The sequence below is a fragment of the Parambassis ranga genome, chromosome 19, assembly GCF_900634625.1.
Source record: "Parambassis ranga chromosome 19, fParRan2.1, whole genome shotgun sequence".
In the NCBI taxonomy this organism is placed as follows: Eukaryota; Metazoa; Chordata; class Actinopteri; family Ambassidae; genus Parambassis; species Parambassis ranga.
Window position 1 is genome coordinate 21,970,017 of NC_041039.1, and position 27,998 is coordinate 21,998,014.

At 42.1% G+C, this 27,998-nt stretch overlaps 1 protein-coding gene and 1 non-coding gene across 2 annotated transcripts; both read left to right on the forward strand.

The window, feature by feature from the left end:
* Positions 1–16,164: 16,164 nt before the first annotated feature.
* On the forward strand, positions 16,165–27,038 carry eif4g2b (eukaryotic translation initiation factor 4, gamma 2b). Its single transcript, XM_028430527.1, has 21 exons — positions 16,165–16,186; positions 16,343–16,451; positions 17,827–17,892; positions 18,338–18,463; positions 18,967–19,069; positions 19,196–19,327; positions 19,493–19,559; positions 19,650–19,801; positions 19,973–20,083; positions 20,418–20,600; positions 20,838–20,979; positions 21,145–21,308; positions 21,414–21,527; positions 21,846–21,974; positions 22,112–22,216; positions 22,792–23,007; positions 23,922–24,180; positions 24,452–24,656; positions 24,956–25,164; positions 25,277–25,398; positions 25,474–27,038. Exons 1-21 carry the CDS (start codon positions 16,165–16,167, stop codon positions 25,537–25,539), a joined length of 2,802 nt encoding a protein of 933 aa, XP_028286328.1. The 3' UTR covers positions 25,540–27,038.
* Positions 21,575–21,764, forward strand: LOC114452789 (small nucleolar RNA SNORD97). The gene has a single exon (XR_003672366.1). It is a non-coding gene; the product is annotated as a small nucleolar RNA SNORD97 (small nucleolar RNA).
* Positions 27,039–27,998: the final 960 nt, after the last annotated feature.

The window sequence follows — 27,998 nt, forward strand, 5'->3', positions numbered from 1 at the left end:
CACATACAGGCCATGTTGAAAAATAAAGACACCATATTGGAGCCAGAGTCTGCAATACAATACAAAACAATAACAACAATAGGTAAATAAAAATGAAAGAATTAAAAATCACAACAAACAGTGTGATAAACAAACTAAACCATGTTTTGGCCTGAATTCTGGGAAGCTGTCATGCAATGTGTCTTTAGTCATGTGATCTGTCTTTATTTACAGTCTATATTTTACATGCATGTTCGTCGGTCTTGTTGACTTTTGCCCTGAGTTAAGGTTGATGATTGAATGTGTCATTTAGTTAGTCTAAACAGCAGCATGGCTGCGTCAGGAACAAGTCAAATGTTTACTATTGCACAATAAGTGGAGTTCTTCAGAGAGGAAGATGTAGTGAGCATCCATCCCTCCATCCATCCATTTTCTTGAGCTACTTTGTTCTATATTGGATCAAAGAGAGGCTGGAGTATCTCCCAGCTGTCAATAGAGAAGAGGAAGCATGTAGCCTGGCCAGGTCCCCAGTCTATCACAGAGCTGACATAAACAGACAAACAGCCAGTCGCACTCATGCTTACACTCACAGCCCCCCGTTAACATGCATTTCTAATCTCAGCAGGTCATTACTGTTGTTCTGTTGAAACATGCATGAATTCTGTGCTCCACAATGTCTGTGTTTGGTATACATTGAGTCCACTACATAAAGCTCAATGGTTCTCTGGATGAATAAAAGTCCAGGATCGCTCCTTATTTAGGTTTCTGGTGTCAACACAAGATGACCTCGGGCTGTGAGCCAGGTTTATACGTACTTTTCTGCTGGAAACATGGTTGGTTTGAGCAGTGAGAGTGTAGCAAAAAAAAAGTGACGTGAAACAATCAGCTGAGACAAACTACAGCTTCTGTGGGCTTTAGTGACAGTAAATCTATTCCTAATGTCTCATATTGATTGGTGCTGTTATAATTGTGACACTGAATCTCCCAAGAAGACAAGTTTCTTTAACAATTTGCAACCTCCTGCTTTTAATGGACATTACGTTACTTTATGAAGTTGCAAAAGAACCCTGAAAAATATATATTTTATTGTGGTAAACATTTTTTTCTGCTTCAATTACGCATGCTTGAGCTGCTGCTGCTGCTGGTTGTTTTTGAGTGACAGAAAATAATGACAGAAGCATAACAACTCAAACTTTATTTATACAGTGCAAACATAACAAGGCCTTGGTGGCCTCGCCAGTGATGATCTACAGCATTGAAAACGTCATTCCGCGGAGTCCCTCTGGAATCCATTATGTTGGCTTCCATTGTTCTGTCAGGTTTGTATGTACAGGAAAGAAAAGCTGCTCCTTGCTCGGGCAAACAATAGAAAATGCAAGAAAATAGTGATTCATTTGCTGCTCTGTCAGCAGCCGAACACTCTGATAGCTGCGCTGTAGAAACATATCAATACGCTGTTGACAGAATGTATTAATTGGGAGATGTTTACCTGCAACCACAAAACACAGAAATGCTTATAAAGGGGTATCTGATGAGGGTAATAACAGTGCAGTTTTTAAGTTCCCATTAACAAATGCAAGAAGTAATTGCTTATCAGACATCACCTAATAAGCTAATCGCCAACAAGATTTAACAACAGTGATTCCCCTGCGGCTAACGGTGTGTCATTGAACCAGTTACGCTAATCTTCCCTCCTATCGCACCTTTTCATGCCAAATCGAGATGTTTAATTTCCCTTGTTGTTGTGGAAGATTAATTGCACATTAGTCTCATTTTATTTGAATTAAAACACATCTCTCTAAGCCTCAGCGGCAGCCGAGCTCTGTTTGAACACTGAACTGGCGGCTATCTGACAATATGGCTGGGGGAAACTGTTGGAACGGAATAATACTCTTTGCACAAACAAACAAGGCAACAAACTAAACAAAAAAGCGATGAATAAAGAAGAGAAGAGCATATTTGTTCAGACGTTGGCATAATCTGAGCGTCTGCTTCTGTGTGATACGCGGCGATCCAGGAGACTACAGCACATATTTGTTTGTGTTGTCTTTTCTCATTTGCATGGAAATATGTGTGTTTTTCTCCCTAAAGAACATCTGAGGACATCATTAAATGTTGAAAGGCATAAACATAAATTAAACATCAGCGTTTCATGTTGTCTCAGTTTGTAAACTTTCTGAGAGATTTCTTATCGCGGTCTCACATCTTAATTACAGCCATGTACAAGCCACTCGGGTCCTTCTTTACTCCGCCAGGACTGGAGCACGGAGACAAGTCACAGAAATGTGTGCCAACGCTTGATTTGCATTACGTGCACATTAAAGAAGGAAAGTGACATGACACCGAATGGAAAACAGATAATCAAGCAGCATCATGACTCTTTAATGCCACTGAAGAAGAAATCAAATATCAGCCGTGAACGCTCCTTCAGAGGTATAAATCACTGAGAATGAGAACATTGTGCTCAGTGTGCGTTTCTCACAAAGGCTGCAGTAGCAGCAGGGTCGACCACTTATTCACAAACAAATGCCCACATGACGTCCATTTTTCAGTCAAATGGAACGCATGTGGATGCACCTCTCTGCCTGTTCATGGAGGCGGCGAAATGATTCTCCTGTTTAATGTGATTAATGTGATTTAAAGGTAGGGTAGGAGATTTCACTCTGATGCACTTTTTGTTAAATTAGTGTAACTTCTCTTCACAATCCGATAGCAACCGATTAGTTCTGCAGTTTTGCTTTAAAACAAAGAATATTAATCATCTGTGGAAGCTATAAAACGCTAAAAACATCAGCCAATCCTGCGAGGCTCCCCTGCGCGGAGTATTGGCTGGTTGTCACTCTCCTTTCCTGCTCTGCGCGCACCAGAGAGGTACGTGCACAGACTGGTTGGTAGGCGTGGCTTCAGGGTGAGCTCCGAGAGAACGGGCCGTGTGTTTACTTTCAAAATCTGGCTGACTCTCACTGAGTTTTCAAAATCTCCTACCCTACCTTTGAGACAAACCATGCCTTTTTACTTAAAGCCTGGTTTTTAACATCTTAGCTTAACATAACAAAATGGATGATGTCAGATGACATCTTTGGAACATGCGACCTTATGTTCTATTAGCATAAACGTTCCCATGTGTCGTATCTAGGCGATGCATTAACAACTGAATATGGAACAGCACGTCTGACCACATGGACATACACCCTCAAATTAGGAGCTTGGAGGGATGGATAGTGGTGGACTTTTACCCTAGGAGTCTGTGTTTGTGGGTAGATTTAATTCTCAGCATTCCACAAGCACCATGCTACTCTAATCTACAGCCATAATCATCAATTATGTGCACTGTATGTGTTTCTAGTGCAGAATGATAAAGATAAAAGCATGATGTTGACACAGTCTGCAACAATTTGTAATCTTCTTCAGCTATATGTGATCAAGTAGCTGTTGCAGACTGTTAACTGTTGATTTCCAGTCATGTTTAGACGTTAAAACTACTCATTAGGCTTAAAGAGAGGTTTAAACACATGCATTGAGCACATGTGAAGGCAAAATGGTTCCACTTTCTTTCCACTATTTTCTTGGCTGCCATGGTGACGGGTCATTATGCATTTAATTTATATTGTAAGATTTTGGTGGAATTACATCCTCTTCTTCGTTCTTCAGATAGCAGTGATGGTGTTCACACTCCAACACACTGTTTATGCTCACTTTTCTCACCAGTGAAAGTGAAACACAGAATAACACACTCTTTGTCCACTCATTTTAGTTTGTTTTGTGTGTATTGTTAGCTTTACAACCTGCTTTCCACAGAGGCTTCTAAATATACTGGCTCAAATGAAAGACTCCATACATGTGATCCATCCCAACCCTGTTGTTACCACCAAGGAAAGGAAGGTATTACAATCCTGATTCTATTACCATGAAGGAATGTTTCTTTTGAATGTATTACTAAATACATTTCGGTACAAGGTGAAAAATAAAAAATCCTGAAGGAACAGGAACATCTCCAGTCTCTGAGATAAACACCAGGACCTGCTCCTGGGTCCCGCAGTCTAAAATCCTCTGAAAGGACATTTTAATCTTGTACAGAGACACCTGGCACATATTCTGTTATGTGATCCAACGTCTCACATTCCAGTTACAGGAGAATGGCTGAAATTTGAGGACCTGCTTCAGGCGTGTGTGTGTGTGTGTGTGGCTCTGTGTAGTGTAGTTTCTAGGTGGAGATCTTCTGGGCGTCTCTACTCTCCTTCAACTGTCACTGGCTGATTGATTAAAAATGAATCTTAAGACAGTGGAGGACTCGAGCCCTGGGCTCCGGAGTGAAAATCCACCATCTTGCATGTACCTTCACTAACCCCAAATTGTCTCTATACTGGGACTTCTGCTGATGTAAGAGTCCCATGATCCCTTATTATAAACATAACCATATGTTGTATCTGGCAGATGTATTAATTAGGTTTTTTTTAGGGGGGGGGGGGGCTTGCTTGTGGACCTAGCTTCTAGAGGCCACAGGAAGAACTGCAGGTTGCACATAAACATTCCTCAGTCCTGGAGGTTGCTGCTTTGCTGTAACTCACTCCAAATGTCTTTGTATTTGACTTTGAACGGCTGACCATCATCATCAGTAGATGATGCATTTTCAGGGAAAAATACCTGCTACACGTCTGTCTTTCATTTAAACCCATCACCTTAAGGCTACTTCATTCATTTAGGAAATCACAAATAAACAATAAAGGCAGGCATCCACACAGTAGCCATTGTTAAATTCTGCTGTGCGCTCCTTTGTGCATGTACCTATCTCATATGGCACTGCGAAATGAGGAATCACCTCTAAGTGGGAATATTACCATAAAAAAACCCTCTGGGAGATAACATGAAATTCAATTCCTGTGTGTAGCTCATTTGAATATAAATCAAAGGGAGACATGTCTGGCTCTCACTCATCATCCATTGTGCTGTATATGGCGAGTGTCCAAACCGGAATTCAACAAGTTAATGAGAATTTATAGGCACAAACAAAACAACACCCAACCCACAACTGCCACAATGTGTCAATCAAAGCATTAATAGAAAGAAATGCAGAGTAGATGTACACCTCACACAAATGAACTTCCTGTAGCTTCAGTCTTCGTGTAAGGCTAAGAGAGGGCTAAGGCTCAGAGAGCGTATGACACTAACTCCCCAGCTCACAGTGTTTCATCCACAGAGCTGTGCTGCCTATTAGCCGTATGTCTGCCGGAGTTCTGATGCTGTGAGGCCTTGACAGTCTCACTGCAGAACCTCAAATTAACTTAATTTGGGTTTGGATGTCATCCATGTCATCCTCCACAAAGCTGCCTCGCTTTTTCTTAGTTGTAACCTCTGACTACTACTCCTCTTGATGCCCAGTCAGTAAAGAAACATTTCCTCGAGCCAGACTGAAGACTGAAGGCTTTAATGAGGGAGTTGACCAGCACAGGCGGCTGCCGCCGCGCTTTAATTAGCAGCAAAGACCGCGTTCCCGTTCAGTGGTCTCCTCCGTTTTCATAGTAAGAATTTATTTACGGATGCTCACTTGTGTTAGGCCGCTTGGATTGCACAAATGACAGGGGGTGGTAATTGGTAAGGTGCAAAATAACCGCAGTGTTTTCTAAGTGTTCAGGCCCTCGTCTTCACCAAAATTACTTTCATTGTGTTTATATTTTAATCAAGAATAATGACACAGCAGCAAACACACATTTGTGTGTGTGTGAGTATGTATCATTCTAAACAGCACATCTATTTAATGGTCACCTGCAAGTCCACAGAAGGAGGCAGAGGTTGGGTAGCTTTGCCTCACAGTTTCCCCGAAGGGTCTGGGATTTATAGCTCCTCTGGGACTGCTTGCCTTTTATGTAAAGTGACAATTTTGCTGCTTAAAGACGGATAAATCTCACGTGTCTATAAAGCAGAAAGGAGAAAACAAATGTTAGAAACTGGTGCTACAGGTGCAGAGAAAAATCCATTTGCCTACTCTCTGCTGCTGTGGGTTGCTTCTTCCTGTTTCCTTTGGGGGGTGGGGGTCATGAAGTTTGGATCCAACACTCCCCTGTCCATGTGTGGACCAAAGCTGTCCTGTCAAATGTTTGAGACAGAGACTCCACCAGCTGTCCCTGCCCAGTACCAGGGCAGGTCTGCACTTTATCACCTTTGTCCCACTTTCAGCTTCTATGGTGGCGAACATCACATTTGGTTTGTAAAGCAGTCAGACAGCCACAGGAGGGCGGCAACATGTACTAAATGCTCAGACATAGCGACCTCTTAGTTTTTAGCTCGGCCAGCTTTGAATTGATTTGCTGTTTGCATTCTTTGCATCAGTGCTACTTTTCCATATGTCAGGGGACGTAAGGGCCTCGGCGTCTGCTGTTATCCAAAGCGTCGTCATCTGTGCAGAGACCAATTACACCCACAGGTTTAACATCCACACAAACACATCATGAATATGGAACATAAACTGTATTTTCTATCATTCCAACAGCAAAAAACAACAAAAAAGTGTTGATCTTATATAAGGTTTCCAGCCAAAGAGTCTTTACATCTATCAGAGGGGTCTGAATACACCGGAAGACCCCACCCCTGGGACCAGGTTTCTTTGAACATTTTTACATAATGGAGCTCGTATTGATTTTTGTTTTGAACTACAGGGAAGAGTTTGAATAGGAAGCACTAATATTTTAATCCTGCATTCCCAAGACGAAGACATTCACAAACAAACAAACAGCATGGAGATATGTATATATCTTCTTGTGGATCTCTATTGTGGAACTGTGGCTGGTAGTCCTCAGAATCATGTTTATTGCCATTTAAGTGAAGAGGATTCACATTACTAGGAATTTGCCTTAGTGATTGGTGCATACATAAAACATATAATAATTAACATTTTGCAATAATTAACAACACATGGATCGGTGAGGTGGTACTAGTGTGCAAGTAGTGCAAGATGGAAGTAAACAGTGCAGATAGTCATCATTGTGCAGTGACTACACTAAAGTGTCCGTGTGAAGTGACAGTGCAGAGCAGTGTATTTATTACAGTTCAACAGTCCAACAGCAGAGGGGAAGAAGCTGTTCTTGTGGCGTGAGGTTCTGGTCCGAATGGACCGTAACCTCCTGGCTGAAGGAAGTGGCTCAAAGAGTCCATGTCCAGGGTAAGAAGGGTTCAGCTGTGATCCGACCTGCACGCCTCAGAGTCCTGGAGATGTACAGCTCTTAGAGAGATGGAAGGCTGCAGCCGATCACCTTCTCAGCAGAGCGCACAACAGCTGCAGTCTGTACTTGTCCTTGGCCGTAACCCTCCAAGGATGGACTTAATGATGGCTGTGTAAAACTGAACCATCATCCTGGTTGGCACCTTGAGTTTCCTCAGCTGCCGCAGAGCTGAAGTCCACAATCTTCTTGCACTGGAAAATGGATTTGTCCTGGAAATGTCCACTCTTCTCCTGACGCTGACATGCAGCTGACAAATGATCAGTTGTTTCATTCTGAGGGTTTTGTGAGAAAACATATCAGCATCTTGTGATGAGCCTGAAACTGACTGAGAGTTTGCAAACGCTGACTCATATCGATTTTTATATAAAGAGTGAATTATTTCTCCTGCACCTCTCAGATTTGATTTGAAGTCATTTTGCGTTCTGTACTCTAATTCATACAAGCAGCCAGAAAGCCCTTTCTTATACGGAGAGTGATACCCTTTGCCAAAGGCTGCTCAAACAGTAATGTGTTCTTTTAGATTAGCCTGTCAGGTACAATGTAATTGACTGGAGAGATTAAAAAGGAGATATCACAGTGCATTATTGATTCACATGTGAAGAGGGTCACATGTACTGCAGTTTATCAGCGCCTCAGCAGACAGCCTGGGAATGGGAGACTTTTTATAAAAGCCTCCAGGGACAAGGGGGGGTGGGGATTAAAAGGTTGCGTGCAGTCAATTGTTTTCAAGTTTGCTGCATCTGTGGGTCTATCCCCACTCTCATGCCTACCATTACTGGGGAAAAAAGGACGTCTAGTACATTACACCTCTTCACATAAATTACAGTACAGCGGAGGAGATGCAGGTGGCCTCCGATTTACAAAAGAAGAGAGCAGATAATGGAAGGTTTTCACAAATATCAATCAACAAGGCAGCAAAGGAGGGGAAAAAAAAAACGTACAGCCAAGGCTGTGTTTAAGCACAGCAGTGCCTCGATGGAACAGCCCCCACCTTCATAACATGCTCACAATGACAACAGAGCTATCTCTTTTTGATGGTAGCAGAAACCAAAGTATTGGATGCATTTGTATGAAAGTATTCAAACAAGTTGATTGAATTCTCTGTCGTTGTAGGTTAGACTTTACTTTGTGGGCACAAACTCTTAGTTTCAAAACAGTCTGTGCATGTGTAGAGTTAATGGACATCATGCCACTCTTATACCAGAGAGAACTCACTATGTTAGTGTGTATATATATATATATATATACTACTGGTCGGGCTATGGACGAATCATATTTTAATGCAACGTGTAATTTTCAGGGCAACTTACCATATTATTTGTGTTTCTGGTCCATGTTATGCATTGTTGTTTTGCCTTTATATTGTATTATCTTGCTGTGTGTTTCTTCTTTCTATTGTTGATGAGGTGAGATTCAAACAAGTGAAAACAGGACTTAAAGGTAGGGTAGGAGATTTTAAAAAACTCAGAGAGTCAGCCAGATTTCGAAAGTAAACACACGCCCCTTTCTCTCGGAGCTCACCCCGAAGCCACGCCTCCCAATCACATGGACGCGCATTACCTGGAGCTGCGGTCTGTGACTTCGGCCATCATGCACGTACCTCTCTGGTGCGTGCAGAGCAGGAAGAGAGTGACAACCAGCCAATACTCTGCGCAGGGTCCACCCGGAGGATTGGCTGATGTTTTTAGTGTTTTATAGCTTCCACAGATGATTCATATTCTTCGTTTTAAAGCGAAACTGCGGAACTAATTGGTTGCTATCGGATTGTAAAGAGAAGTTACACTAATTTAACAAAAAGTGCATCAGAATGAAATCTCCTACCCTACATTTAATTGTAGAAAAGTAAGGATTCCTCAGGAGAATCAAACTGAAGTCCTCCATGAGGAACCACAACCACCACCTCTACCATCTCACACAGTCCCATACCATTATGTGAAATAGTCACATAATGAAATCTATTGTTACATAAAAGTATACTTTTTGATCAGATTTTTACCTTGACATGTTTCGACTGCTTCCTGTAGTCTTCTTCAGAAGTCATGTGATGTTACCGGTGACCTGTCTGCCAGCTGATTTTATGCAGGTTGTGGCACCGTTCTCCCACAGCGTTCTGAAGAAGACTACAGGAAGCAGTCGAAACATGTCAAGGTAAAAACACAAAACACTGGTCTGATCAAAAAGAATACTTTTATGTTATAAAAAGGTGAAGACCAAATGAATCTTGTTGAAATAAATCTATTGTTTCGTGCACACAGAAATCATCTACTTGTGTCATGAAATAGATGTTTTTATGTGCACATATATATAAATCCGCCTTTTGTGGTATAAAGCCACAGTAGAAGGTATAGGTAGTAGGCTCTAATCTGCAGTGGACCTCCACCCAGACGTCCCTGAGATCATGTCCATTTTGGTGAGGTGCTTCATGGCTGTTGTCACCATCACTTCCATTTTGTTTTCCACTTATGTGTACACGACTATTTCACATCATGGGTGAGACTGGGTTTGAGAATGTGCATCCTACACACGCCTGCACACTGCAATAACATGGAATCAGCAGAAACCGTCAAATATGTGCTTTTATCATCTGCACCGGCCACAATCAAGCAGATGGCAATGCCAAAAATCCTCCTCCTTTCAGCCTCTCAGATTATCTGTTATTATCACTTTGTGATCTTTAGTGTGTTCCAGGACTTATTTTGGACCAACCACAGAGAAAATGTTTTTCCCCAACCTTCTTTCCTTCTGCTTTAGTTTGCAATTTCCCAGAATACCCTCCAACAGATACAGTATGTGGTGTGAAGTTGCGTAGGCGGCGGCAGATAGCAGAGTTTTGACAGTAAACAACAAGCGGGAGTCATACTCCTCACTCTAAATACATTTTTAACACTTGCTATACAAAAACGTTTATTGAGGTTACTGTGAATTGGTTCCACTATGATAGGTTTGTCATTGCGTGATGATAGAAACCCGATGTTTCCTTCTGTTACCCTGCACTTAGCCGCTGGAAATAAATCTGACAGGTCAGAGATTAGACAGCGACTCTGCAAAACAGCTAAATTAGATGTCAATATGTGTTTTTAGTGAGTTTAAATCATTTTTTTGTGGATTTCTCCCCTTGGCCTTGGTACTTATTGGCCCACATTGAACGACCCTGCCTGCGCCGGGCATCCCTCGATTGTGAATGTTGTGTAAATGCGAAGCTTGTGGAGCATGCAGCATGCTGAGAAAACCTTTCCCTGGATAAATAGAGGCTGTGAAATATATGAGAAAGGTCACACATATCTCAGGGGGACACCAAAGGAGTGTTTCATTCATATTTGAATGAATGTTCGCTGAAGGTCGTAGATGAATACACATAGGAGCAGGTGAAAGGTGAATCTGGTATAAATAGCCGAAGTGGAAAGGTGCAAACCGTGACCTTGTCCGTCCTGCGATGGTTATGCAACAACGGAAAAGATAATTAATCTGCGGAGGTCCTCCTTGAGTTATTGGCAGCCCTCTGTCAGATTAATCCAGATTAATACAAGGCATGATGAATTGTGTGTGTTAATTCAGATCTTTCTTATCCATCATTTGACTTTAGACTGAATTTGCTCAGAAAAAAAAAAAAAGAAGTAGAAGCGAAGTCATATCGCGGCTGTCAGTGAGCAATAAATGCGTCTTTGGAAAAGGTCACGCTGGTTGTTTTTTTAAGCATCAACCCTTTTGTCAGTACCTATATTTTTTTCAAAGCCTCTTTTGTAAATCCTGTTAAGAGAAAGACAAATAAAAGCAAAGTTTGATGTTGATGGTGAGTGGCAGCTTTACTCAGAGACATAACCTCATTTATCTGCTTATACTGTACATGCATATTTTACACCCCTGTAAATCATGAGCTCTGTCAGTGTCCTTTATTTATGGCAGCAGAAACCTTTTTATAGGCTAATGACAGCAAATGTTTTATGTATAAAAGAATGATTGCTGCCATGCCTGCGCATAATGCCTGAGCAACATCCTGCAGTGAGAAGATGGTAAAAAGGATAAAAAAAAGAAAACCCAGCAGGGGCTGAAGGTATTTTGTTTTCACGGGATATTTTGATGCCATCAGTATACAGTGCACATCAGTGGCCTCAACTCAAACACTGACGTTGAGACTGTATTTGCATTAAACATGGCTATAAGTGAAGGTGCATCTTTGTCTCCATTTTTGCCCTTCCAACCTTAAACTCTCCACTTACGTGATAAGACCCTTTCAGATGTAACACAAATGTTATGACTGCATGCACACACGCTGTTTGCTGGTCTAGGAAGGCTAAGGCATTCTATTGAAATAGATTAGTCTGTGTTGCCTGCAACAAAAATAAAATAGAGTGGGTCAAAATTGCATCTCTGGATACAAAAGGAGTAGTTCTCAAATTGTTGACTAAAACTATCTAGATATTGAAATTGATATATTGATATGGTGTGCATGTTACTGGATGTAATTGAGCAAAAATGGATTACACATAATACACTTTCTGAATTAGGCAGTCTCAGTGTGGTGGGGTATTTACTGGCCACCTGCTTTAGTTAAGCAGCGTGCAGGTTGTGTGTTATACGAAGCCTACACAGTTGATTACATTTAGGCCCCAACACCCAATGGTGGAAAGTAACTAAGTATTTGTACTTTGTTACTGTACTTACGTTTTTTTTTATATATTTCTACTTTACTTAAGTAAAAATAATAGTGCATACTTTATACTTTTACTCCATTACATGTTGCAGCTGTTACCTGTACTTTCTACTCCACTACATTTCTACAGTGTTTGTAGTCACTTGTTACATGTGATGAACACTGTGCTGGACTGATGTGAGGTCAGACTCTGCATGGAGGTGGTGTCACGCTGCCAGCTGTGTTTCTATAATGAGCCTCAGTCATGATGCCGGTGCTCTGGCTCAGTTAGCTAACTAGTTAGCTGCTGTCTGCTAACACAGGTCCATCCATTAATGCCTGATTAACATGAATCATAACATGAATCTACAGCAGGGACACTGACACAGTAAACATGCTGAATGCCTGTTTGTTATCAGCAGCCTCTCTGTTCACTTGATGCCCACAGCCTGCCTCATGACACACAGACCTGTCCATAGCTGCTTCTGGACTGAACATGTACATTAACTACACATGGTCCATTTTCATTTGAAGATGATTTCTTTGATTATTTTAACATGTGCAGATCCTTTGCAATGGAAATCAATAATACATGGACTTTTAATACTTTAAGTACATTTAAAAGTAAGTACTTAAGACTTTTAGTTAAGTAGGATTGTTGATGTAGCACTTTAACTTAAGTATATATTTTACTGGGTATTTGTACTTTTACTTAAGTACCAAGCTTCAGTACTTCCTCCACCACTGCCCAACACTGCTATTATAAAGACTAAACATAAAGGCAGAAATACTGACTATGGTCAGGAACTAAATCTACACACTGACTTGTTTTCTTGTGTGGGTGATGTGAGCAGAGACTTTAGGAAGGCCCGGTAAAAAAAAGTCTATTTCTGTCACCTTAACTTCTGCTCCTTAAAAAAAATAAAAATAAAAGAGTAAAATACAAAACAGATTAAACAGCCTTGTTAATAAACAGCATCTGAGTGTGCTGTTAGTGAGGACTTCTCATTAATGTGTTTTGGTGATTGAGGATGGGTGTTGATTTTTATGAAAGTGTGGAAGTATAGATAAGTGGCACCGAAACTTTACAACATTTCCCCTTGCAAGATATCATCACACAGCTGAGCCTTTTAATCTCTAAACTCTGCACAAACACCGGTGCAGTGATGGAAGCAAGGTCCTGAGCTAATTAAATGTGTAATCACTTTGTACTTGGAAAACACACACACACAAAAGGAGAGCGTGTGAGGCTGGTGTGAGGGTCAGCCAGTGGTTTAAACGAGAACCAGTGGACTGTTAGTTAATAAAGACACCTAATTAGGTCAGAGATCTTCAGCAGTGAGAAAGGTTTGTGCAGGCCTGGAAGATGAAAGCCTTCCTGAAGGATGATAAAGAAGAAAGAATGAGACAGGGAGCGAGGTTAGAGAGAACAACATGATAGTGTTGTCAAGGGTAGAGCACACAGGTGTTTTATTTTGTCTGCAGGGTTTGAAGTCAGTGCTTATGATAGGGGAAGGTAATAGGTTTCAGGGGGGATCCGGACTGAGAGTGCATCCTAATGGAGGACGGAGCAGCAGAGGAGCAGAAGCCAGTGAACCCTTTAGATGTCTGTCTACCTATAACTGGAGGGCTCATTCTGCCCTCTGGTGGAAATCTGACTGAACTACATTTATGCTGCTTGTAAGAGTTAATACTTTTTTATTGTTTGTCTTAATTTGCACACACAATTACAACATCAGAACTTCTTCATCACATGAGCGGTTCATAGATTCTGTTTTATTTGCTAATAAATTTCATATACAGTGCATCAAAACCTAGTCACCAAGGTTCTAACCTGTGTCTACTGGATGGGTATTTAAATAAATGCTGTTTACTGTGGCAGATTTTGCTAGTAGCCCATTCAAAAATGCATCCTCAAATCAATTAGAACCCCAAGTAAGCATTAGTAACATATAAAAATATGCATAAAAAATGGAAACATTAAAGACTAAATGAAAAGGGGAGTTTATCAACCTCCATGTTTTTATGTTACTTTCTTTGAAAGAAGCTCACAATTTGCAGGAAAAGGTCTGACAATACCTTTTCATACATAATACAGGGCAGGTAGATAAGTTCTGTGCATATATCAGTACTGCCACGGTGTCACGTTTTTCATTTTTTGTAACATCTCTTAATGTTTTCATCTCAGACAGCCACTGGGAACAGCTGTAAGATTTCCTTTAACCTGACATGACAGCTGGATATTTCTTTTTTTAACCCTAAATCATTAAAATTGACACTAAATAAACACATTTGGTTTCATGGATTTAAACTGAGCACTGTGTTGAAGTGTTTCCATAAACCTAGTGTATTTCTTTTTTCTTACCCTTCTTTCATGAATTGATGTTTTCCTGGCAACAGTGCAGCAGAAGAAGGTGAGGAGGTGGAGTCTTGATTAACTGGAAGTACCAGCGGGAGTTTCAGGGTGTCTGGGGTGATGGAGGTCCCCAATTATTTTCCTGGCTGCATGGAGAAGAACAGGTCATAACCCATGCCCTTCTCAGCAGACTGAGAGATGTGCAGCAGTTTGCCCTCGGCCTGGATCTGCGCTGCTCTAAACCTGCCTGCCGTGGATGAAGTGAAAATGAAGTCGGTTAGAAATGTTCAGGCTGTGAGAGGACGATTAGATTATATGTCTTATATGATATAAGATAAGACATATAAGATATATATATATATATAAGATATATATATATATATATATATATATATATATATATATATATAGAGAGAGAGAGAGAGAGAGAGATAAGATGCCCGCCTTCTTTGTTTGATTGACTTTTGTTTATATGTTGTTTATATGTCTATATTAGTCCCACAAAGGGAAAATTGCATGGCAATTTTTGAAAGAATCCTGAATTTATTTATATATATTTGTTTGTCTCTTAGATAATAATGAAAAAATAATATAAAAAAAATAAGTAATTGTTATTATGGGAATCAATCATCAATTGAATTGTATTATTTAATTTGAGCACATAAAGTTCCTCTGCACACCATGTTAAATTGTACGTCAGTCAAAAAAGAAGGCGGGCTTCTTTGTTCTATGAAGCCTCTGATTGGATAACGTGTGCACACGAAAACGCCTTGAATAAAATTCGTTGCTCTGATTGGCCGAAAATGACATGGCAACTAAATATGTGACCAATACTCATTGGTGACTTTTCTGCCCCCATAGCCTGCAAGCGTTTGTGTTTTCTACGCGAGCTAGCTAATGCAAACAAACCAGGCAGCAAGCAGGGGGTTGGTGTGTGTGTTTGTGCGGTCATCTTTCTGCTTTTGGCTCTCCTGATATCCGTCGTCAAACCCGCTTTATTTTACATCCGTCTCATTTCTTCTTTGGTAGTCACACAACAATACAAACCTGAAGTTGCTTTGGTAAAGGTAAGGCAGATTTCTCTCCCTTACGAAACCGGTTCATCCAAAATGGCTTCTGCTAGCTGGGTACGCTAAAATACTAACGTTCAGCATCAGCTTGCTAAAGCTAACTATAGCATATTAGCTTAGGAGCCGGTACATAGCCTAGCTTACCGATTGCTCAGCTGATTTAAATTCAAGCAGAAAATGGCGTCGTCGTCTAGTTTTTCTAACCTGTACTTACGTTTGATTAATCGCACTTCTGCATATTTTAAATGCTGTTTAACGTCCCATCAGATGGGTCACGGCCACGTTTGCTTCATATCTGGCCTTAACCCTGTATGTTAGGTCTTAGCCAGGGGGACGGGAATTGCGATACAAGCACGGTCCAGTGAAAACGTTGGCGGCCAACCACGCCGCCCTGCCCAGTTCCACTGCACCACAGAGTGTTGACGCTGGGGGTTTGCAGGCTCTAGTCTTCTTTTTGACCTAGAAAAGCTAATAAAAAAACCCTACGCATCTCGCTTCGGTCATTAACAGCACTCCCGTGTAATTGCAGTCATTTGTTGTCACATACCGTTACTCGTGTCTGTTTGAATCATTGGTGACTTGGTTTAAAGCAGCGGTTCTAAAATGTGGTAAACATCTCTCCAGTGTCGTGACGTAGCTAACATATGGATTTAGCCACCTAGCAAGTTGCTAATTAGTTAGCTTGTGGCGTTAGCCGGTTAGCTGACGCATCTTTGCTTTGTTGTAACCGAGAAAAGATCAGCACACATCTCTGCTTTTTGACATTAAATGTAATTTTGTCCAACCAGCGTATTAGTATTTTACCAAGAGTCTTTTGTGGGTATGCTATCGATATGTCAGCGATGAGGGGGCTGTTGGATAATTTGATTTCTCCTGAGTGGCTAGGCCTGCAACAAAGACATTTTATAGAAAATGATTATTCAGCCAACTAAAGGTCTATAATGATAACGTTGCATAACTCATAATACCTTATTCAATGTCTGTTTAACAAGGTTGTAGATACTGATGTGGGTTCTGGCTGTAGTTTCTCCCAACCCCCATACAGTTACTAATTGCATTCCTTTCTCTCTTCTCTCTTTTTTTCTCTCAGCACCGTTTTCCCCATCCCCTCCTATTATTCTTATTCTTTTGAGTATTCTTCATTGTCAAGCCGCCAAAGTGGAGAGTGTGATTGCAGAAGGGGGTGCTTCTCGTTTCAGGTAACAAACCAGAGCCTGTACAGGAAATACCAACATGTAAATCTGTTTCTGTTCTCATGATTAGCCCTCTGCTAACATTTTGGGCAGGAACTTCCGGCCTTTAGAACAAAGCAGGATGTAGGAAGGCTCAAAATGGCAGTTCTGTTTGTGAGACCTTTTGGAAACAGGGTTTTGGTTGATACACTGGCCATGGAACGGTTTCCGTCTCTTTGGTTATTGCTGAGGGCAGCACACACCCAGTTCATTTAAAATTGAGGCACTGTGAGCTGGATGTATTGTGCACAGTTTCAGCTTTTTCATACTTAACTAAGCTATCATTGCATCTGACATTGTGCTAAAAACTTTTAAGATTGTATTTTTATAGAACACGTGGAACGTTTCATCTTCAGGCGTCCTGTCAGATAAACTTGCCCCATTGAACACACCCTTTAAAGTGTTGCGTATATAATTTTGCAAGGCTTGTAGCTGTCCAAATAATCAATCCTAGTAGCAAGAAACTATGCTTAATTAACCATTTCTCATGACTGTCATCTATGATGAATAGAGCCAACAGAGCTGTCAAGAGTGCAGAGTACTTTTCTGTACACAAAACCATGTGTAATCCCAGTGTTTCAGTTTCTGAGAGATATCTTTCAGCTGAAAACAAAGCCTGTAACAGTACAGATAATTGAAGCCACTCAACATGGAATTGTTTTTACTTTGAAAATACATTTGCAGCCAAAGACACCAAACAATGGCCCAAGGTTCTGCTCTCATATGACGCAGAACGGTGAGTCACAATAAAGATGCAATAGTCCTGCCTTGAAAAGACTCGTTGAAAGGGTTTAATGTAGAACTCAAAGGTAGTGGCCGACCCTTGTGTTCTGTAACTTATGAAGAATCTTCTGGTTTGCTGTTGATGTTCACATGCTCCACATTTAAAAAAAAAAAATGTCCTGCAGAACAGGACATACAACAAACTGACATGATAATCTGCATTATTATATCACTGCTAATTCAATAATCAGTTCATGGGTTGATTTGTTTTCAGGAACTGAAGGAAAGCCTTTGTTTGTTCATACAGTCGGGGATCAAGTCAGATGTTTCATGTAATTCATTACATTTCAGAAACATTAAATAGAGACGTCGTCTTCATGGAGGATTGCTTTTTATTTTTGCAGTTGGCTAACTGCATTGTTTTAAGCTTTTAAAATGAAAACTCAGCTTGGTGCTGAGTGCTCGTTGTTCCTTTGTGTGTTTCCCTGTGCAAGTGTAGGTTGACTGAATGAATAAGCAGCACAATTGATCTTGTTTTCCTGGGAGGTAGAGATACACGCTCATTTCAGCGTGTGCAATGTTGCGTGAACCTAACGTGTTGCTGTGCTTGCTTCTGCAGTGCTTCTTCGGGGGGAGGAGGTGGTAGGGGTGCACCTCAGCACTATCCCAAGACTGTCGGCAACAGGTTTGTTATTTAGCTTTTTTTTTTTTATTTATAGAACAGAGGTGATGCCTGCTGAATTGATTTAAAGCGACTATTTGTAGAAGTTTCCTCACCGCAGAATAAATGGATGTGACCACTTTGTTGATTAGAGGGCCACATTCCAGGGAAACTTGATTTGAATACTGAGAAGTAACCTGAGGACATATGCATGTTTACCAGTCTGTGTAGCCCGGGCTCATTTTACATCAAAGGGTACAACAAAAAATGATTAGACTTATCAATGCCCAACTGAGTTTTAATTATAGATAAGATAATTAGATAGAGAGACACATTGCTTATTGTCTTTTGGTTTAGCAACATTTGCAAGGAGTTGTGTGCATTCACTTAGAAAATTGGTGTTTGTGCATTTTGTCTGAACCAACCACCGTGTCACTTCGCTCATTCACTCGTCCTTTTGCTTACGCAGCGAGTTCCTGGGGAAAACCCCAGGGCAAAGCGTTCAGAGATGGGTTCCTTCACGAAGCACTAGACGAGATGTCAACTCCAGCAATGAAAAAGAGCGACACGATGCAATCTTCAGGAAAGTGAGGGGGTAAGTTTTAAGTCCCCGAGCATCTGTGAAGAGGTCATTATCCTTCCTCAGTGACAAAAAAAGGAACATTTTCCTTCTTTATAAAGAAAGACTGTGCAGAAACTTGATGGTCTGAGTTCAGTTGGGGGGAAAGTGTTGAATTTATAGGACCTCAGTCATTGAGATTGCATGTGCTTTGCTGGGGGCACTTCTCCCTCTGTGTCAGGTGATGTTTACAAGTACAAAAGATGAAGAGATGACAGTGTTTCCCTCAGGAATGCAGGCTCTCTGGAGACAACCACAGGAAACTGATTATGTGGTCGGAGCTCTGAGAAATGACGTAAAAATGACAAACCATATAACAATTAAAGACACTTGTTTGAGATGATTTTGCTGACATGGCCCTAAAATAAACTAAATGTCAGAGATAACTTAATAATGTGCCATAATCTTGATCCTGCAGATTATTACCGACTTCCTACTCTTAATGCCTCTCCCTTCCCCTCTTGTTTTTGTGTTGGCAGCATACTCAACAAACTCACGCCTGAGAAGTTTGACAAGCTATGCCTTGAGCTCCTGAACGTGGGCGTAGATTCAAAACTCGTCCTTAAAGGAATCATCTTGCTGGTAAGCATGCAGTTCTTTGGTAATCTGATAAACGGATGTCTTCGTCCATGCTTAGCTGGCTGCCTTTGTGTGACTCAGACACTTTTAAATAACCTCGGTGGTCCCACCTCTGTGTCTGTGTTGCAGATTGTAGACAAAGCCCTAGAAGAGCCGAAGTATAGCTCACTCTATGCTCAGCTATGTCTGCGCTTGGCAGAGGACGCACCAAACTTTGATGGCCCTTCATCTGAGATCCAAACATCCCAAAAGCAGAGCACAGTAAGTGGAAAGTGTGAATGCAACTCTCGGGGCCATTTTTGTCACTGTGCAGCAGGCTGTTCAGGTTTTTCTTATTTTATATTTTGGCATGCCTCAAAACTTGTAAGGACAAGAACTTTCTGTGCTGTCATAGAAACACCTTGCATTTGTACCTTGTTGTCACAGACCTTCAGACGACTGCTGATTTCCAAGCTTCAAGATGAATTTGAAAACCGCACCAGAAATGTTGAAAGTAAGTCCCCCATCTTACTGCGTGTTCCAAGAGGTGCTAATTTATCATAACAAGTCCCTGACTAATTCATTGTCCGTTTGTTCCACGCAGTCTATGACAAACATGACAACCCTCTTACTTCTGAGGAAGAGGAGCAGCGTGCCATTGCCAAGATCAAGATGCTTGGCAACATTAAATTCATCGGGGAACTTGGCAAACTCGACCTCATCCATGAATCTATCCTTCATAAGTGCATCAAAACAGTGAGTTCACACTTGTGTGTTTTTAAAGTCGCCTCCCCCGATGGTGTTAAAGTGTATAGCACAACACACACAAGATTTATGATTACAAGAAATACTGTACATGTTTATGGAACTGAAGCGGCGCACTCTGCGTGACTCTTTGTCTTACGTGCCTCCTTGTTTTCCCTGAAGCTTCTGGAAAAGAAGAAGAGAGTCCAGCTCAAGGATATGGGGGAGGATCTGGAATGCCTCTGTCAGATAATGAGAACAGTGGGGCCGAGACTCGACCATGAGAAAGCAAAGGTAACTGATTTTCATAAATCAGAATCAGACATACTTTTGTAATCTCATCAAAAAGGGCTGTAAGCAGCTTCAGTGGAGCAGTAGGCTATACACTTGTAATAGGGTTGAATTTGCTTTTTGAGCTTATCAATTGTTGTTTTTTTTTTAACTCTTTTGTACCCTTTGTTGGTCTCCTTGGGTCAACTGTCAATTCAAATCCTATTTAGCTCACCATCTGGCCTCACCTAATGCCCCACTTGACCTAAAGTGTTAATGTAAATCCTGCTGTACAACTGTATGTCCAAGCTATCATCACTCACGCCCATCTTCCTCTATCCATCTGTTTTTCCCCCAGTCTTTAATGGATCAGTACTTTGGCCGTATGCGGTCCTTAATGAACAACAAGGAGTTGCCCGCTAGGATCCGCTTCCTGCTGCAAGATACAGTGGAACTGCGAGAAAACAACTGGGTCCCCCGCAAGGCTTTCATCGACAACGGACCAAAGACGATTAACCAGATCCGTCAGGATGCAGTGAAAGTGAGTTTTACTTGAAACGTCTATAAATATCCACGTGATGTTGCAGGCAGCAGATTCTATAAGCCTGCGAGCTACCTCTTGTGAGAAGCATGAGTCAGCAGGGCGAACTCCAGGGATTTAATTATAGTTTTTGGTTCTTCAGTTGCATGTTATTTAATATGGGCTTAATATTGATTTTTAGTTCTGGGTAATCTTTTTGCTTGGAAATTCCATGACCCTGTTTCTGTGTTCCTATAGGATTTGGGTGTTTTCATCCCAGCACCCATGTCTCAGGGGATGAGGATGGACTTCTTCCTGGAAAGCCCTTTCGTGCCCAACAGAATGAAAATGGACAGGGAGACTCTCGGGGGATTGGCCGACATGTTTGGACAGATGCCAGGTGTGGATTTTGTTTCTAATCTGTGTAGAAACCACATTCTTGTCCTTGTTTCATTTTCGTTTAGAATCACTGTGTGGAAGTGTCCCATTTTGTCCAGCATCTCTCCCTCTCTGGGACATGCCCTGCTGTCCCTGCTGCATCATCTTTGTACTCCCGTTTTCTCAGGCAGTGGGATTGGAACTGGCCCAGGGGTTATTCAGGACAGGTACTCGCCCACAATGGGACGCCATCGCACCAACCCGCTCTTCAACGGCCACGGGGGCCACATCGCTCCTCCACCGCAGTCACAGTTTGACATGGGGCCAAAGTCTTTTGTTAAGTCCAACCAGGTAATCAGGCTATGACTTTACATTAGGTTAGTCTGGCTTTAGGCCGAAAAACTTCTAAGTTTTTCTTGCTTTAAACATTCTCTGTCCCCACGTTACTTTCAACAGGTTCAGAACCAGCATTTCCTTAACCAGAACCAGAACCACATGGCCCAGCAGCAGGTCCAGTCCAAGGACATGCCTCCACGTTTCAGCAAGAAAGGACAGCTTAATGCAGATGAGGTAACCAGTTACAGCACAATGTTAATGGCTGCCAGTGTTGTTACCTAATGCCCAGTGATTATAAAAAGACGCGTTATTCTGAGGAACACACCCTGCTACTAGTCTTTTCTCCTCTGTTTACTCTGCCTTTACTCTCGTCCACCTCTCCTGTCCAGCCTCCTCCTCCTCCTCTTCTTCTCCTCTTTTCTTCAAACTAGTGGCTGGGCCGCTGATTGCGATTATGAGATATGAGGGCATTGTTTTTAGCCAATATGCAGATTTAAACTGTGTATACCGAGACTAACGGTGTTGTGGTTTTAATGCCTCATGATCCCACAGATCAGCCTGAGGCCTGCTCAGTCATTCCTCCTTAATAAGAACCAGGTGCCCAAGCTCCAGCCCCAGATCCCTACCATGATGCCTCCCAGTGCCCAGCCCCCACGCACTCAAACCCCTCCTCTGGGACAGGTAATTGAGATTCCTTATTAGACTTAACACAAGTGTAGGTGGTGGGTCAGAGCTAAAAACCTGGATCCAACATTAAAATGATTTTTTTTTCTCAGTGAATTATATCTGTGAAACAATCACTTTACCTTTGCCCTCAGCCTCCACAGCTTGGCCTGAAGACCAACCCTCCGCCCATTCAAGAGAAACCTCAGAAGACGAACAAGAAACCACCTCCAGCCAGGGAGGAACTTCTGAAGACAACGGTAGGCAAAAAACAAGAAGAAAATGTAAAATACTGGATAAAATGTTGTAACAGAATATTGTTTTGATTTTGTTTCTAACATAGGTTAATTATACGCAGTTTTTCAGAATATCATTTTGAAATATGTGTTGAATGTGGTACAGTACAGTGCTACAAAATGCTGCAATAAGTCAGGCTTAGGAGGATTTTGTAGAATTATTGGCCTTTTTGCAATACATTCTAATGGTTAAGCTTTCCATAAAAATGTCCGCTGCACACTCTCGTCCGAAAAAGTCACTTTATTGTAACCATAACTGCCCAGCTTTCCACTCTTAAATATGGCTAAATGCAGTGTTTTTATGGGGGCCACCTTTGGCTGGCTGTTGACGTTTGTCACCATAAAATTAAGTGCAATAATTATTGCGCCTCTAAATGAGTATTTCAGTGTACTTTGTAAAATCCAGCTTGCAATTACAAAGACAAATGGGACTAAAAGCTTTAACCCGCTTGTGCTTCCAAAGAGCAAAATGGTGAGTCATGCATTGTGATCAGAATCACCGCAGCCCGTTTTTCTGTGCAATCGAATTCTCTCCACAGGAGGCAATTATGACTGAGTACTTGAACACGAAGTACCTGACTGAGGCCGTGAGTGGCGTGCGGGAGATGAAGGCTCCGAAGCACTTCCTGCCAGAGATGCTCAGTAAGATCATTGTGTGTTCCCTGGACCGTCCTGATGAGGACAAGGAGCATGCCAGCACTCTGATTCACACGCTCCGCACTGAGGGGCTCATCACTGGAGAGAACTTCATGCAGGTACACAATGCCACCATTCATTCAGTATCACGCTGTCAAAATAAATCTGTATACGTACCAGTCTGTGTATCCAGCACTTGTATGGAAATGGCACAATGGGTAGAAATTGAAAGAACCAAACATGACTTTTGTGCCTTATAACAGAGGTGACAAGCTGTACTTTTTGATCAGTTCGTCCACAGGTGTGGATAGAACACCAGTTAGGGCTGCACATTAACACTTTACGTGTTTACTGTCTGCTGTTGTGCTACAATTTTGCATATATTCAGAATTCAATAGCCACAGAAATACATAAACAAAATAAAGGCGGTGTGTAACAGGCCCGATTAATGAGTCTGCAAACCTTTTGTAAACTATTCTACCATAGAAGATGTGCAGGTCAGAGAAAGCACGCCATGGCTCCCCAGTTTTGCTGGATTGTTTTTAAAGAATCTTGTGGTGCACAGCATTTATCAAGTTTTTGATTCAAGCTTTGATTTGATGCTTTCACAGACCATCGTGAAGGTTGAGGTTCACTTGTTTTTACAGTTTCTGGCTCAGAACAGTGTATTTTTTGTGCTTCAGAGGGTTAACAGCAGTGTCTAAAAGTCATCATTCAAGTTTTATTCAGCACATTATTACAAAGCAGGCAGGAAAATAAATGATGAACAGAGGAAGCCCACTTAGACTCCAGTACCCCAATTACCTACAGCAGAATATAAAGTACCTCCGTACACCCAAACCAATCTGCTGGGCAGGGCCCGTCATGCCACCTCACCTTTTTAGTTCTGACATTTTCAAGATTACACAAATTACCCACAAAGGTTGTTGTAATTAGTTGTGACATATTTGTCACTGATGAACCCAGAGGCAGAGGATGGGTGGAGAGTTGAGAATCATTATTCATGCTCTGGCATTTGCATCCGCTCCTTCAGGCTTTCCTCAACGTCCTGGACCAGTGCCCTAAGATCGAGCTGGACGTGCCTTTGGTGAAGTCCTATCTGGCCCAGTTTGCGGCTCGGGCCATCATTGCAGAGCTGGTGAGCGTGGCGGAGCTGGCTCACCCCCTGGAGAACGGCACCCACTTCCCCCTCTTCCTGCTCTGCCTGCAACAGACGGCCAAGATGAAGGACCGGGAGTGGCTTACCGACCTCTTCCAGCAGAGCAAGGTCAACATGCAGAAGATGCTCCCAGGTGTGTCCTCCAACCCTTTTACTTATTTTAAATATCAAACACCAGGTTTCAAGCTTGCCTCTTCAGTCTCGTAAAAGGTGCCTTTAGTGTTTTACTGCATCATGACTGACCCCTAGTGGCGTGCTTTATGTACTACAGAGACTCCTGTTTGGACTCTTAACAGATTAACCCACTCAGCTTAACCTTAAAAATGACATTGCCATGGTTAGCTGTTACTTCAGAAACTGCTGCTGTTACCCTGTCCTCACCATGGACTGTTACTTGGTGACAGAAATCGACCAGAACAAGGACCGCATGCTGGAGATCCTGGAGGGGAAGGGTCTGAGCTTCCTGTTCCCCCTGCTGAAGCTGGAGAAGGAGCTGCTGAAGCAGATAAAGGCAGACCCCTCTCCACAGTCCATCTACAAGTGGATCAAAGACAACATCTCGCCCAAGCTTCACACCGATAAAGGTTTTGTCAACATCCTCATGACCAGGTACGATCACTGGCTGTTTGATTTCACTAAAGAGAGTCATGTGTGACTTTCTGTTTACAGAACAGTCTTCTTAATTGAGACACACAGATAATAACATTCAGATATGAGATCTGACTTTATTGGAACCACATGTCAGACATGGTGCATTAAAGAAAGATTGGAAAGTTTAGCATCTGAAGATTCTGTTTCTATGATTTTAAAAATTGCCATATTGGCTCTTGGGAGTGGTTACGGTGTTACAGGGTCTTGCTAGTCATAAAGATTTAATTCAGCCAACCCATGTCCTGTTCTGTTCCCAGTTTCCTCCAGTACATCTCCCAGGAGCTGTGCATGGTGGAGGGTGACGATCAGCTGGCAGCTCCCTCCAAAGAGCAGCTGGAGCAGGAGAAACAGCTGCTGCTGGCCTTCAAGCCCGTCATGCAGAAGTTCCTGCACGACCATACCGAGCTGCAGGTCAGCGCCCTCTACGCCTTGCAGGTCCACTGCAACGCCAGCCAGTTCCCTAAAGGTTAGCTGCATGTTTTTGCTCAGTAAGCAGCATGAAAATGCTGCACAAGGATGTAAAGGATCAAAAGTCAGCTTTAGCTAATCAATGTAATTGTCTGTGTTCTTCCAATAAGGCATGCTGCTGCGCTACTTTGTCAACTTCTACGACATGGAGATCATTGAAGAAGAAGCCTTCCTTGCATGGAAAGAAGATATAACCCAAGAATTCCCTGGAAAAGGAAAAGCTTTATTCCAGGTACAGTCCTGCTCCTCGGTGTAGAATTCAGTGCAGTAAATTCAGAGGACTCATCGCACGTTTTTGACTTGTCAGGTAAACCAGTGGCTCACCTGGCTGGAGACGGCGGAGGAGGAGGAGTCTGAGGACGAAGCAGACTGAGAAACCAGGAAGCATCATGGTGTAGATCAACTTTATCTTACTATTAGACTCGCCTTTTTTTTCTCCTTTTATTAAACTCCATGCTTAATGTAACCACTACCACGTGGCACTCGGCTGCTTCTGGCTTGCAAATATAAACCGAAAGCTTGTACCTTTAGGGCCTCATGTGCTACCACCGGCGCCATGACGATAGGCTGAGAAGCATCATTTGATCTGTTGCCTAATGGATGTTTGTTTTTTTTGTTGTTTTTTTTTTTTGGATCTGTGTCCTGATCCACTGCATGAATTCTTGAAGTCTAGAGTGGCTCAACCACGTGTTTCTGTTTTTTTTCTTTTTTTTCACTTTATTGCATGTGTTTTATTTCCACTCCAATTTTTACTGATTTGAACCTCCCCCTGATAGGAAAGACCTTTATTTAAGAACATGTAGGTTTTTTTTCCCCCTAATTAAGTCGGAATTCGTGGTGGTCTTTGCTAATGCTACAGCTATTAACAAGGGGTCTTGTTGCCGTTAAGTTGCTCTGTGATCTTCGGTAAGGGCCCAGCCTGCTTACACACAGCGGTGGGGATTAAGACCAAACGGGCTGCATATAGTGAAAAATCAAGACCATATGTTATTCCTGCCTTTGTTTCACAAAGTCTGATGAATGGCACATGGGCCTACTGAAGTGAGACTCGAGCATACGCTGGCTAAACATTTCATAATAAACTTTAGGAGTGTGTTTCATTGACAAATGCTCACTAAAAGCCTGTTTTCTGCTTTTTTCTTCTTTAAATAAAAGTGCTCTTCATAGTCTGATGATGAGCATCTTTCTTTTTTTAAACTTTTCTCCCTCATCAGGAGATCAGTCCCTTTTTTTTGTTAAGTCCCTGTTGTGTTTTATCACATGAGTGGTTGCAATACTCATCATCCTCCAAATGTTACAATATTTTAAACTGTTAATCATTGGTGTGCCGCCGTAACGTTTCAGAGTTGCCTGTGTTTCTACCTCTTAGTTAGATGGGCTTTTTGTTTTTTTGTGCTGGGATGATGATAATAATGAAATCTACTTAAGGAGAATCTACAGCTCTGAGCTCATTTGTTTGATTTAAGTCCTGGCCGGAATTGCACAATAAATGAATTGAAGCAGACGTTTTCCGATGAAGCTTTGTGTGGCATACAAGTGTTTAATATTTAATAAGAACAAAAGAGAAGCGTGGTTTTTAACAAATTCGGCAGCTCAGCACCCCCTTTGACTAAACATACCTGTTAAACTGGTGTGAATGTGACCTGCTTTATTTTATATGAAAAATGAAGCGTTTTCTTTTATTTGGCAAACTAAAAAAATCAAATGTTAACGACGCCCCTTCTAAAGTGTAACCGTTAAGTTTTAACCAAGAATTGTGCTCACAAGCCATGTGTATGTATACGGCTGTGATTTGGATCTTATTGTAAGGCATTCATAATTATTGTGCACCTCTGCTTTAATGTCAATAAAGTCCAGTACATGAGCACCAAAGATATTTTTTCACCTTTCTTTTAAAAGCTTCACACACTTTACACACTTCAGTGTCCGAGATGTTCTGGTCGGTGTGCACAGCACACGGATTCAGTCCTGGTCTGTCGGGATCCAGAAGTACTCCACCACCTTCCTGCTTCTGCGTGGAGGAGCAGAGTCAGGCCGCTCCTCTCCGAAGGCGGGTAGGTAATCAAAGTGACCCGGGCCCGGATCCCTTCCTATGTGCGGGGCAGAGACCCTGAGCATGGTCCTAAAAGGAATGGGAATCAATCCAGATGACCAACAAAAATGTTTGCAGTTTCTTTTCTGGTTTATCTGGTGTTTGTGCATGCGAGGCCCCCTGGTGGCCGCTGCCATTGTTTACCTGGATGAACTCCTCTCTGGCTCTTCAGGGCTGGACTCTGGAGTAGAGATGTATACAGGATCTCCCTCCTGATAAATAAAATACAGGAGGTGGTTGCACACTGAGAAGAGAGTAAAATCTCAGCCTACAGACAGATGAAGGTTAATCTAACCGTGAAATTTCTCGGGTTGCCGTCTGGATTTTTGAGGATTTTAACCCTCTGGTCACTCTCTGTCATGCACAGGAAGTAGCTTTTGATGTTGGCTTGACACTGTTGAAGTACAATTTACATGAAGAATGATGATGAAGGTGATGGTGGTGTCAGGGATGCATTCTTACTGCTTTGTTCTGCCTCAGAGCTTCCAGGTCCTCCTGAGCTCGGAACTTCTCGGCCAGCTCCTGGTGCTTCTCCCTCCAGCTGAGGCACTCGGCTGTCCTCTCCTGCCTCTCCTTCTCCGCCAGGCGCCTCTCGGCCTCGGCCTCATGCTGAGCCTGGTTGGCCTTTTTGCTCTCCTCTTCTGACGCCATCGCTCTACGCCTCCAATTCACCTCGCTGCAGCAAGCAGAACACTGAAATTACATCCCAGAACATCACAGAGAGAGAGAGAGAGAGTCGA

Bases quoted from the DNA above. Each gene is read 5' to 3' on its own strand.
- eif4g2b (XM_028430527.1), top strand. From the start codon at position 16,165: ATGATTATTCAGCCAACTAAAG. The intron at 21,528-21,845 runs GTAACCAGTTAC...ATGATCCCACAG, and splicing joins GACAGCTTAATGCAGATGAG to ATCAGCCTGAGGCCTGCTCA. The intron at 24,181-24,451 runs GTGTGTCCTCCA...ACTTGGTGACAG, and splicing joins CATGCAGAAGATGCTCCCAG to AAATCGACCAGAACAAGGAC.